At 34.5% G+C, this 12,151-nt stretch overlaps 2 protein-coding genes across 2 annotated transcripts; both read left to right on the forward strand.

Moving 5' to 3' along the window:
• Positions 1 to 667: 667 nt before the first annotated feature.
• On the forward strand, positions 668 to 7,504 carry LOC107817254 (uncharacterized). Its single transcript, XM_075240894.1, has 7 exons — positions 668 to 824; positions 2,061 to 2,130; positions 2,383 to 2,442; positions 3,449 to 3,563; positions 5,269 to 5,384; positions 5,650 to 5,774; positions 6,973 to 7,504. The coding sequence occupies exons 1-7, from the start codon at positions 748 to 750 to the stop codon at positions 7,094 to 7,096; spliced, it is 687 nt and encodes a 228-aa protein (XP_075096995.1). The 5' UTR covers positions 668 to 747; the 3' UTR covers positions 7,097 to 7,504.
• A 517-nt stretch (positions 7,505 to 8,021) lies between these two features.
• LOC107825677 (pollen-specific leucine-rich repeat extensin-like protein 1) lies at positions 8,022 to 10,071 on the forward strand. The gene has a single exon (XM_016652561.2). It carries the CDS (start codon positions 8,322 to 8,324, stop codon positions 9,870 to 9,872), a length of 1,551 nt encoding a protein of 516 aa, XP_016508047.1. The 5' UTR covers positions 8,022 to 8,321; the 3' UTR covers positions 9,873 to 10,071.
• Positions 10,072 to 12,151: the final 2,080 nt, after the last annotated feature.

The raw sequence follows: 12,151 nt of genomic DNA on the forward strand, positions 1-12,151 counted from the left end.
AAAAACGAATATGCACACACAAATGCAAACAATTACAGAAAATATCACGAAAATTCACAAAATTGCACAAAAAAGAAAGATTTATTTTATTTTGAATTTTTAGGAGTGGTTCGTGTGAGGCAAAATAACGCGCTCACACTCCTTTGGGGTAGGGGTAAGGTCTGCGTACATACTACCCTCCCCAGACCCCACTTGTGGGATTTTACTAGGTCGTTGTTGTTGTTGTTGTTGCTTTCCAGGAACGCACCCGGACTGCCCAAGCAAATCGAGGAGGAAGAAAATGAGGTTTTTAAGGCCTCGTAACCCGAATTTAGGTTCTAAAACACAAGATGACCCTTTGGGTCATCACAACAGCTAGTTATGAAATTGAGATTTTTACACAAATAGGCGGTCATATTTATTGTTTATGTTTTAGCTATATAAATAGTTTAAATATTAGTTATACATAATTATACACATATAATACATAAATTATGCTTATATTATATGTACCTTCACCGGCTATCTTTAGTTTAAGCGGTTGGGTAGACGGCTATTTGGGTTAATTTTTTTCTTTTTCTAATTTGATTTCAAAGCCCATGTAAACCGTGCAGGGCCCATATCCAAAGAGAAGTGGCCCAACAAGGTGGATCGAAAAGCCCAGTTAAGAAGATTCATCCGAAGCTGGAAGACTTGTCATAAAAGAAGAGCAACTTGGTTTGAGAATTGAGATCTCCTCTACTCTACTCTTCATCGGAAGAAGGGAAGATGACGATGTTCCACTTCTTCAACTGTGCAATCCTAACTTTCGGACCTCATGCTGTCTATTACTCTGCTACCCCTTTGTACGTTCTTCTTCTTCTTAAATAGCCCAAACTTAGTTATTTTCTCAAGAATGATTTCGATCTACTTATATGCAAATTCAGTTTGGTTTTATTATTTTTTTGATTGGGTAATTTCTTTTGGGGTCTCATGTTTAGTGTTATTATATGCAATTTAGTAAACTTTATTTTCTCTTATGATTTACTGGCAGCTTGATATGCACTGTATTTAGTATTTTTTATTGTAGGAGTTAATGTTAAACAGTTTAAAAAGTTACGTTTATGGGTAATATTAATTAAATTATTAAAAAGATGTTATTTTTATATTAAACATTGTTATTGGTTATGGCTTAACATTCGTTCTTTTTCTTCATGAGTCATTGTTATCAATGCTTAAGTGTTTTTCATAGTATTTGAAGTTTTAAGTGTATTGTTAACCATGGTTAAGTGGCAAAAGTTGATGCATTTATTGGTTTGATGCATACACTAGATAAGAAATTTTTCATACCATGTGGGATAAAGGACTAGGGAAGTGGCAGGTATCTCGTGGAATTAGTCGAAACGTGCGCAAGCTGGCCCAAATACCATGGTTATCAAAAAAGGACTAGGGAGGTGCTTTGGGTTATTTTGTCTGTTAAGATTGCTATTTTCTTTTTATCTGATTAATGTTGGATCGAGCATATATATCTAGATACACTTTACTTATACAGCTAGGTCTTTTTTAGATCTTCTTTTTTTGTTTAATCTTACTACCATCTTTTGCTAATAAGAAATAAGAACCAAAGCAGAGGAATCATGGCCTTTTCTTTTGCGCATTTGTTCCTTTGATTGCTCTTAATTTTTCTAAAGATGTGCTGAGTGATGGCAATTGCATCAGGTTATCCATATTTTTTTGCTCCTTGTTTGCCAGTGTGGCGGTGTTTAGACTTTAACATTTTAATCTGATGCTTAATAGTATTCTGTCTACTCCATCACTTTCATGGGCTGCTTTCAAAATTGATCAAATTTTACTGTTGTTACGTATAATATAAATCTGTCCTTCTTGAGTGAGTTGCTATGTTCCTTTATCTATTGATTCTTTAATTTAAGAATTAAGTCATTATTTTTATCACCTTGAAGTTCAATTGTGACACATTCCATGACGTGGAAGGGAGGCCTCTAATAACCAATACCATAAGTTTGAACAGAAGTTCTTTTTACTTTTTTGTTTTTGAGAAGGAAATTTTGAACAGAGGTTGAAACTAAGGTGTTTTTATGCAGGTCCGAGTATGACACGCTGTGGACTTCAATAAGAGCTGCTGTTGTTTACCTTGTTACCTCACTAGTAAAGGTCAATAACTACTACTCGATTGTGCCATGACTATGGATTCATTGCCTACTTTTGCTAAATGGAATTAGCTCTCTCCATCAAGAACATGAAAAAGAGAAACTGAGAGATGAATTGAGTTTTAAGCTCTAAGTACCAATTCAACCAGAAACAATGTCAAAGAATATGAACTTAGTTTGCTGGATCATTCTATTTTTGTTTATTTTATTCCTTTTGGTATTCCCATTGAGCTCATTTAGCTTCTTTTCTTTTCAGCTAGTTTGTCTAGCAACATTTCTTAATGTATCCGAAAGCGACAGTTTTGATCCATATCAGGTAATGTATTATCCCCCTTTTAATATGTTTCCATTATCATAATGACTATCATCTTATTTTTGGCCGTTTTACTCGTCTTGGTGTCAAGGATCAATTTGTATATTTCATGTTTCTTCTATAATGGATAGTCATAGCTTCAGTAAAATAGGATTGCTGGCCTTTATCACACCCCAGCCCCCTCTTATTTTTTTTATTTTTCCCTTAAACTCATCTTGGCGGAAGGGCGCGGCGAAAGCTTCCTGTCTGAATGAGAAACCTGCAGCTTATAAACTTTCTGATCACGTCTATTTGTCCATTTTGATTAAGATTGATAGGAACCCATGGCTTTTGGTTTGGTTCTTCAACAGCTAATAATAAACACAATTGAATTTAACTGTCTATAGACGACCCATATTTCAAGACTTGTTTAAGTGTAGGTTTGCTTATAGACTGGCTTGAAGTACTTCTGAGTCTTCTTTTTCTTCAACCATCCTTTTCCCCAACCATTTGATTTATCCATCTAGCAAAGTTGGACGACCTGAGAAATTGGAACTTGGTTAGAAACACTCAATTAGAACCCACAAAGCCGCCCCTTCCAATTTTCTCTTTTCATTGTTTCAACATGGTAGGAGGAATGTTTCTTTGGTTTTTTTCCCTAGGAATTTGGATTCGTGCTAAGCACAAGGAATAACCGAAACAAACGGGAAATCAAAGCATTATGGCTGGTCAGTTGAAACTAATGAAAGGAAAATTTAATCTTTTACTGTGTTAGAGAAACTTGGATAAATGATGAATCAAATGGTCAAAGGATGTTCTCTTCATGTGTTCCGCACACTAAAAGCTTTTCTATGTAGGCTGATCTTTGGTGTCATTTCTTTTTCCCTGCTAGAATAACTGATGTATAGAAAAAAAGTTAAATATTCGGGTTTATAGCTGATGGTCAAAGTAGTGATGGTTTTCTGTTAGTATTTTATTCAGAAAACGTTTTCTAATAGCTGATCTTGAAACGCACCTTTCCCTTTTGTAGGAATTGTTGAAGGCCGTATTCGGGTTTATAGATGTTGCAGGCCTATATTTTGCTTTGACACAGTTGACGCACAGAAATATTTCGCAGAATCATAAGTTTCAAGCTGTTGGACTTGGTGAGTATGATTTATTTTTTTCCTGAATTGAAATAACAGTCGGATTTTGATTACTGGGTGATTAGACCTATTTAGTCGACAAATCAGCTTTATGTCAAAATGCTGGTCTATGCGATTTGGTGAATACCTTTTTAAATTGGTTCACTGGATTCTTCAGAAGGTAAAAGAGTATTTATAAAATGGAAGGCAGATAAATGATAATAGGTGTCATCGGCTGAATTTACCACCTTATCTTATGTTAACTTCTTCTGTAATGGTTAGGGTGCTTGAAGCTTTGTGGTTAAATGAGCTACATGAGAAGATAGTATATTAATAAGTTATGGTTGATTGGTTGGTACGGTTACCTGATTCTTGAATTAGACTTTGTTCCGCGACATGAGTTCTTTAACCTGAGACCTTGGGGAGATGGGTATCTTGTCTTATAAGGATTAACAGTGTCCACCCGAACAGTTTCCTTACATGTTTTGCCAGTGAGACAGAAAACAATGTCATGAGTGTTTAGCTAGGTTGTGGATTGTGAATTTGAAGTGGGTTTCTACCAGTGTTTTTAAGAGCGAGAAGCGCAAAAAAGCGACAAGGGCTCGCCTCGCTTCAAAAGCAAAGCGCACGCTTTATTAAAGTGAAGCGCAATTCTTAAAAAACATAATGTAAACCTTGCAAAGACACAATATAAAATTATAAATAATCAAAAAGTTCAAATTGTCAAAATCAAAGCTACTAAATTACTAGAATAAACCTCTTATTCTTCTACTCTTCTTGTTCTTCTTCAAGATTGTCAAAATCTTGAATTCCTCTATTATCTTCATATTGCTCATCATCTTAGAAGAAGAAGATGAAAGAAAAAAGAAAAAAATGAGAAGAACTGAAGGAGAAAGGAGAAGAAGAAATTACCTGGACTGGAGAAATGGTCAGCAATGGTCGAGCCTCGAGGGAGAAGGGAGAAGGGGTCGAGCTCGAGCGAGAGAGAAGGGGTCAGCAATGGCGAGAACCCTAGGTTTTGTCGACGTCTCTGTTTTGTCGAAGGGGTCTGTTTTGTATAATAAAAAAACAGACCCAATTTTTTTTTTAAAGGGCCCTCTGCGCTTTTTTAACAGAAGCGATCGCTTCTCCGCTTTCCTCGCTTCGTCCATTGAAGCGTGCACTTCCCTCGGTCGAGTCGCCTCAGGCAGCTAGACACTAGTTTCTACACAAAGTATCTGAGTGTGAATAGAAATTGGACTAGTGTCTTTAATCATTGACAGATTATTACTTGTGGCAGAAGTGTGAAAACACAAACTTGAAGAGGTAAAGTCATATTGCATCATTTAAAATTTTGGTAAAAGTGCAGACATAAGTGGTCAAAGGAGTCTTATAACTGAGAATGGGAGTTCCAATCAACAGTATGGCAACTTAAGAAGGGGAAGTGTGGCAATAGTGTTTTTGTTGTTGTTGTTGTGGGACATAATTGTCTTAGTTCCATCATGGTGATCTTATTATGGTACACTGGTTTTGATGAAAAGAAAATGCTGACTGAGAGGCTTAGGATCTACCTCCATTCTGGCCCTTTAATTTTTAAATTTTATTTATTTTTGGTTAGATTAAACCGAGTAGAATTGAAACAAATTTATGTGTATATATATATATATATATAAAGAACGAATTTCTGTGCTTTTGAAATTGCTGTAAGTTTCTCACTTAGCGTTATTGTTTTTTTTTTTGTTCACAGGGTGGGCTTTTGCTGATTCTGTTCTGCATAGATTGGCTCCTCTTTGGGTGGGTGCTAGAGGATTGGAGTTCACATGGGACTACATCTTGCAAGGCCTTGAAGCTAATGCAAATTTGGTACAATTTATTCTTCCTCGTTAACTAGTTAACCTTTGCAGTGCAGCTCCTCCGACGAAATACTCAGCCCCAAAACCCCATCCCCCACCCCCCCACCCCCAAAGGAAAACAATTGGAAGAAAAGAAAGAAAAGAGAACTGTCTTCACTGTTTAAAACTTTAACATCATATATCATTAGATAATATGGAGTCATAATGAAGTTTATCATGTCCTTCCTGTCGTTTCTTGTTTTCGACTTTAACTTTGGTCTTACTTCTTCCTTCAGGTTTTCAGTATATCACTAGCAGCATTGGGTTCTCTAATGTGGCTTCGGAAAAACAAATCCAAGACATTGATCCCCATCATATATGCATGTGCTGGGATTGTGGCAACAATGCCATCCATAACCAGGTCTCTTTTCTTATTATAGTGCATTTATTCAGAATGAAACCAAATCTTAAGTAGCTGCTTCACATGAATGAAGCAGTACAAATGCTTCTACTGCTTTGAAAAGATGTGTTAGTACTAAAATATTTTCTTGTGTACAGTGATAGTGGATATGGCTGGAATATCTATTTGTAAAATGCATTATGCATAGACCTTTTTACTACCAAACCCCCCCCCCCCCCCCCCATTTAAATCTACTTTAGTTGTCTCTGTTTAATAATACAAGCCAACTCCCGTTTGGCAAATTTCATGTTTTCTTTTCGAGCCGTCATCATCTTTGTCGAAAAATTGTACTGTGTATATAGGTAAAATATTACGTTTTAGAGGTATATAACACATATTAAACACCCTTTGTCGGAAATTTTTTCACTTCTTTTAAATTTGAACACCCTTGGAAAAATTCCTAGCTTCGCCACTGCGAGCCGTATAAACTTTTAATATTCTCCAGTATCTAGTAAGTGCTCTAGCAGAACCTTTTTCAAAATTTATATTGTACTAAGAATATCACTCTTTGTGTCCCACTTAATTGAAATTGCTTGTTTAACAGTCCAGATGGATCAATTTCTGAAATGGACGGCTTGTTAACTCTTTTTTTTCTCTCTTTTACATATGGATGTCCCACCATCATATTGAATTGCCCGCAATTCGTATAGTCCTTCACCCTATGTGGCTCTTTGCACTTAAATTATAAAATTGTGGCCATTTTAGTTGTAGAACATCAGAAAATGAAGATATTTGTGAAAAACAATTTTTATGCCCGAGAAGCCAAATGACATAAAATGGGTCGGACTCGGACAGGCAGTCAGTTTGCATTGCTAAAATTAGCAATAATTTATCCAGCATTTATTTGACATGAATTTGTAAGACGAGAATCTGATCTGGAAGCAATAACTTTTTTTTTGATTTGCACCGGGTGTCCGAGTCTCTTCGAGCCCCGACTATTCCCGGGGGTGCACAGGCCCTCGGCAAGGAGTTTCCCACAAGTGCACCGCGGTTAATTCAGGTTTTACCCAGTCCGATGGCCCTCAGAAATTGTTTGCACCCAGTGGGATCTGGAAGCAATAACTTCTTTTCGAATAAAATGACTGCTTGTGTTATAGTCATCTTTTTCATGTCTGATTCAAAAAACAGACCTGCTAAGCTACTGCTGTGGTGTTTGCAGTTATCTGAGGCGAGGCTTGGGTTGGCACCTTCCAAAAGTGGTAGGCTTTGAACTGTTCAGCTCATTGCTGATTGCTTTTATCAGTTGGCAGTTGTTTGTTGCATGCCAGAGACCGTCTAACTGAGGGATTACTAAATGGCTTTTCCTCGTGGAAGTAGGCATATGGTTCTTCAGTGATGAGTATGTTCTATCCAGTAAAATTCTTTTTCAAGAAATTTCGGGGGTATTTAGACCTAAAGCTTTTCGTTGAATAACTTTATGCCCTTTACCATTCACTCTGCAAGTCAAGCTTCTTGACAGTGGAATGTCTTGCGGAAAAAATTGACACGGAGGGAATTCGTTGGTTAGCAATTTTGACGTGTACTTGGTTTATGAAGATTAGAGTATATTGAATCTTTGACATTTACATGTCTGAATGTTTAGTACATTTCTGAGCTCCACTCATAATCCATGACTGTTCCTGCACAAATGTGCTCTTGTATGGATAGAATTATCAATTCATTTTTCGCAATGTTTGTAGTATTTTGTGGCATGCAAAGCTACGTGCAACGGCAATCTGCTACTGACTAATAACTTGGTTAGTGATAGCAACAAAGGTGAAGTAGATGGTTAATAGACGACGTTATATGAAAACTTTAGGACTCATTAATTACAGGAAAAGAAAGAAATTAAAAATTCCATTGATAACCAAAAAATTATTATGTTAATACCAAATACATTTAAAGATACAGGCATTATAAACAAATTACAAAGCTTAACTCCTCAGAGACCAAAAAAATAGTAAAATTTCAATACCAAATGTATATCTAACATTAATCATTGTAGACGCAGGGTATAAAAATATTAGGAGTATTAATATTTGATCGTACATTCTTATTCCATAATATACATTTACATTAATTAGTACTAATAGCCCAAGAAAATCATGTTAATCTAAAGTATAAAACAATCCATTCAGTTTTTGTTGTTATTACTTTGAGGTGTCAACCAGCGGTCTAGAGCAATTTAAGGTTTATCTTTGCTTCCTCTTTTATTTTCTGGTCAAATGCATTGTAGTCATTACCATTGGCCTCTCATTTGTTCCCTAAATACACTCCTTTTCTTCATGCAAGTGTTTTAATGACTCAATTCAAACACTGCATTGACATAATTTGACCATAATCTGCAACCCCATCTCCCACCAAAAAAAAAAAAAAACAATCAATCGTCATTTCTCGTATGATGAAGATTTTTTATCTTTCATAATTTTCTTCTTGTTTTAGAAGCTGTCCTTTTTCCAAACCATCTTCCATAGGGCAGCCTTGGGGTTCATCCGAGGCAGCTTGTTACTCTAAAATTCTCCTCCAAAAATGCAGGTCTATCGACGTTTTTTCATTTTGTTGTTCTCTTCTATTCTGTTTTCATTCTCTGTTGCACTCTCTGACCATGAAGCATCACTTCTTGCACGACGACAACTCTCAACACTTCCTGAAAATGGTAAATTACCCGATAACTATGAATTTGAGGTCCATGTAAATTACACATTTCCGAATTCCAGGCTTAGACGTGCCTACATTGCATTAAAGGCATGGAAAGAAGCTGTATATTCTGACCCTTATAAATTCACCAACAATTGGAAAGGTCCAGATGTTTGTAAGTACAAGGGCGTGTTCTGTTCGCCAGCTTTAGATGACCCTAATGTCACTGTTGTTGCTGGCATTGATCTAAATCATGCAGATATAGCAGGCTATCTACCTGTAGAATTAGGATTATTGACAGATGCAGCTTTGTTCCATCTCAATTCCAATAGATTTTGTGGAATTATTCCAGAGAGTTTCTCTAGGCTTAGATTGATGCATGAGTTAGATCTTAGTAATAATCGTCTTGTTGGCCCTTTTCCTAAGGTTGTTCTAAACTTGCCTAACCTTAAATACTTGGATTTAAGGTTTAACAACTTTGAGGGAGAGTTGCCACCACAATTGTTTGACAAAGATCTTGATGCTTTATTCTTGAATGACAATCGATTCGTCTCCACCACACCTGAGACTATTGGAAATTCATCAGCTTCTGTTATTGTGTTTGCTAATAACAAATTCCATGGTTGTATTCCAAACAGCATCGGAAAGATGTCAAAGTTGGACGAGATTGTATTCATGAACAATGATTTAGGTGGATGTTTGCCTGTTGAAGTCGGGTTGTTAAAGAATGTAACAGTGTTTGATGTTGCTGGGAATTCATTTTCTGGGATTTTGCCAAAGACTCTTAATGATCTTTCACATGTTGAACAATTGGATCTTTCACACAATACCTTAACTGGATTCGTGCAGGAGAATCTATGTCGTCTTCCAAATTTGAAGAATTTCACGTTTTCATTCAATTACTTCAATGGCGAGGCTAAAGGTTGTGAACCACATATGAGGAAAGATGTGATTTTTGATGATACTAATAATTGTTTGCCTGATAGACCAAAACAAAAGTCTCAAAAACAGTGTCAACCTACTGTGAACAAGCCAATTGATTGTAGAAAGGCTAAATGTGGAGCATCATCATCAAAATCTCCTCCTCATAAGGAGAAGGAAAAGGAAAAGAAGCCATTGCCACCAAAACCAAAGCCTAATCATCCTACCCCTAAACCATCTCCAAAGCCTCAAGTTTACACTCCACCACCAACCCAAAAGAAGGCTTCTCCTCCTCCACGTTTGAAATCGACTCCACCGCCACCTGTTCCTCCTCCTCCTCATGTTTCCTCTCCACCACCACCCGTCCACTCTCCACCACCCGTCCACTCTCCACCACCCGTCCACTCTCAACCACCTCCTCCAAGGTTGTCTCCGCCTCCACCTTTTGAAAATGTTGTCCTTTCACCAAACATTGGTTCAATTTATGCATCACCACCTCCGCCTATCTTCCCTGGATATTAAAGTCTGTTTCTTTTCACCTCTCTAATTAATTAGTAGCGTGAATAGTACACGTAGAACTGCATCATCTATATATCTCTTGTTGTTAAGAGTATATCTTGTATACGATGATGTTTTGTCTTTTTTCCTTTTAACTGATAGGTATCATGTTGGAAGGATTGTATATGGAATTGTTGTAAGAGTTAGTTTCGTATCTTGACAATTTTGTCTATTGTTTCTAAAACAAAAACGCAAACAGACAGTCATGTTTGCACAAGAATTTAAGAATAAATAGCACTAGTACGTGTAAAGCGCATAGTCGAGACCCTTCAGAAAAATATAAAATAACAATGAATTGAGCAAGAACTTAATTTTTCTTTTTAAATATTTTTGGCGAAATATTATTGATCTGTGTCAGATTACACTTTAAATGACTGATTGACTGTTAAGAATTTCTCTACTATCGGTTACTAAAAGCAGGGGCGGTTCAACGGGGCCTAAAGCCAAACTTCAACGAGGAGCCCTAAATTTTTTCATATTTAAAAACTCATTTAATAAAATTTTATTTTAAAGTTTATTTTTCTAGATTTTTGAGATGTAAATTTTTTAATAATTTATTTATAATTGATTTCTTAACTAGGATTATATATATTTCTACTTTCTAGGATTATTATTCAATTTTTTTAGGATTTCCTGATTTTCTAAAAGATCTTTATTAAACTCTCACCAACTTCTTCTTTCTTTTTGGATTCCATTCTCTTCTAGCTCAATTATATTAGTGATTTGTTTATCTACCATAAATTCTTCCTATTTTTCTCTCTCTCTCTCTCTCTCTCTCTCTCTCTCTCTATATATATATATATATATATATATATATATATATATATATATATATATATATATATATATATATATATTAAAGGAATAAAGTTACCATATATAATTGACATTATGATTAAATATAAAAAAAATTATCTTTTGTGTTACCATGTTATCATACTTAATTCGATTAATGATCATATGGAAGTATATTAGGAACTTTTGTTATCTTAACTCAAATTATGTAAATACTACTTCACCTCTGGCAAAAAATAAAAAACTCCATATAAATATAAACTCTTTCACATTTAAAATCCTATAATTATAGTTCTTTAAAATACTATAGCTAGATTTGAATAAAGCAATTTTTTTAAAAAATAAATGTAATATATAGGGTACACGTCTATGTTTATCCAGATAGCAAAAAAGAGTTTAAAAGTTGATAAAAATTTACTTACATATACAATGAAGTAAACCCACATGCTGGAGAAAGAAACATTACAAAAATCAGTCAATATTCAACACAAGTTGTTTTTTTTCTTTTTGAAAAATGTTTGTTTGAAGAGTCAATTTATATAAGTGGACGTAAAACAAATAACAAAACTTTCGCTATATAATTGTTATCATTAATTTCTATTTAACACCTTCTAGGAATTGAAGGGTATAAGCTTGGAAACCTCTTCATTTAGCGGCAGTCAAACCAACATTGCAAGAGTATAGTATTTTTTTCATTAAAGAATATTAGTTTTGAATCATTAGATTATGTGAAAGATTTTTTTTTTTCTCGAATTCAAAAAGAGGGATATTGGTTTCTAATTGATAGTTTCTATAGCGATTTTCAAGTGTAACAAAAAGTATATTTAAAAAAATTGGTATGACGTGAAATAGTTATTTTTAAAATGTAAACAAATTATTTCGAAATGAGATTATTTTTTAAATTATAATGTCATTTTTAAAATAAAAGATAAGATATTTTTAAATTTTAGTAGAGAGTTTTTAAAATAATTATAATAGAAGTCAAATCATGGATAAAATCAAGAAACCGAAATCTTATGGATTATTACATAAATATCCGACCAGATTTATTGTTTATTTTTTATAGCTAATATACATAGATGATATACCGATTATACACAATTATACACCTATTATATATGAATTATATATAAATTACACATCCTCAAATTTTTAATTTAAGTGGTTGGGTGAGCACATGTTTAGGTTGATAAGATAAAGCCAAAAGAAAAATATGACAGAATTTCAACCAAAGACTAAAAATATAAATAAAGTTCTTATGTAGACAATTTCTATTAAAAACTCATCCTTTTACTACGAAATAAATTAATTTTGCGTAACAAAAGAAAGAAAAACATAAAAAATAATATAAAAGAAAATAAATATAGAAAAAATGTATCAAAAATCTAAAAACCAGAAATAAGAGACGACAACGAATTTCTTCTTCTGTTTCATCTTTGTTGAGCGTA

Source organism: Nicotiana tabacum, chromosome 20 (assembly GCF_000715075.1).
Source record: "Nicotiana tabacum cultivar K326 chromosome 20, ASM71507v2, whole genome shotgun sequence".
Taxonomy (NCBI): Eukaryota; Viridiplantae; Streptophyta; class Magnoliopsida; order Solanales; family Solanaceae; genus Nicotiana; species Nicotiana tabacum.

Bases quoted from the DNA above. Each gene is read 5' to 3' on its own strand.
- LOC107817254 (XM_075240894.1), top strand. From the start codon at position 748: ATGACGATGTTCCACTTCTTCAACTGTGCAATCCTAACTTTCGGACCT. The intron at 2,131-2,382 runs GTCAATAACTAC...TTTTCTTTTCAG, and splicing joins TTGTTACCTCACTAGTAAAG to CTAGTTTGTCTAGCAACATT. The intron at 3,564-5,268 runs GTGAGTATGATT...TTTTGTTCACAG, and splicing joins GTTTCAAGCTGTTGGACTTG to GGTGGGCTTTTGCTGATTCT.
- LOC107825677 (XM_016652561.2), top strand. From the start codon at position 8,322: ATGCAGGTCTATCGACGTTTTTTCATTTTGTTGTTCTCTTCTATTCTG.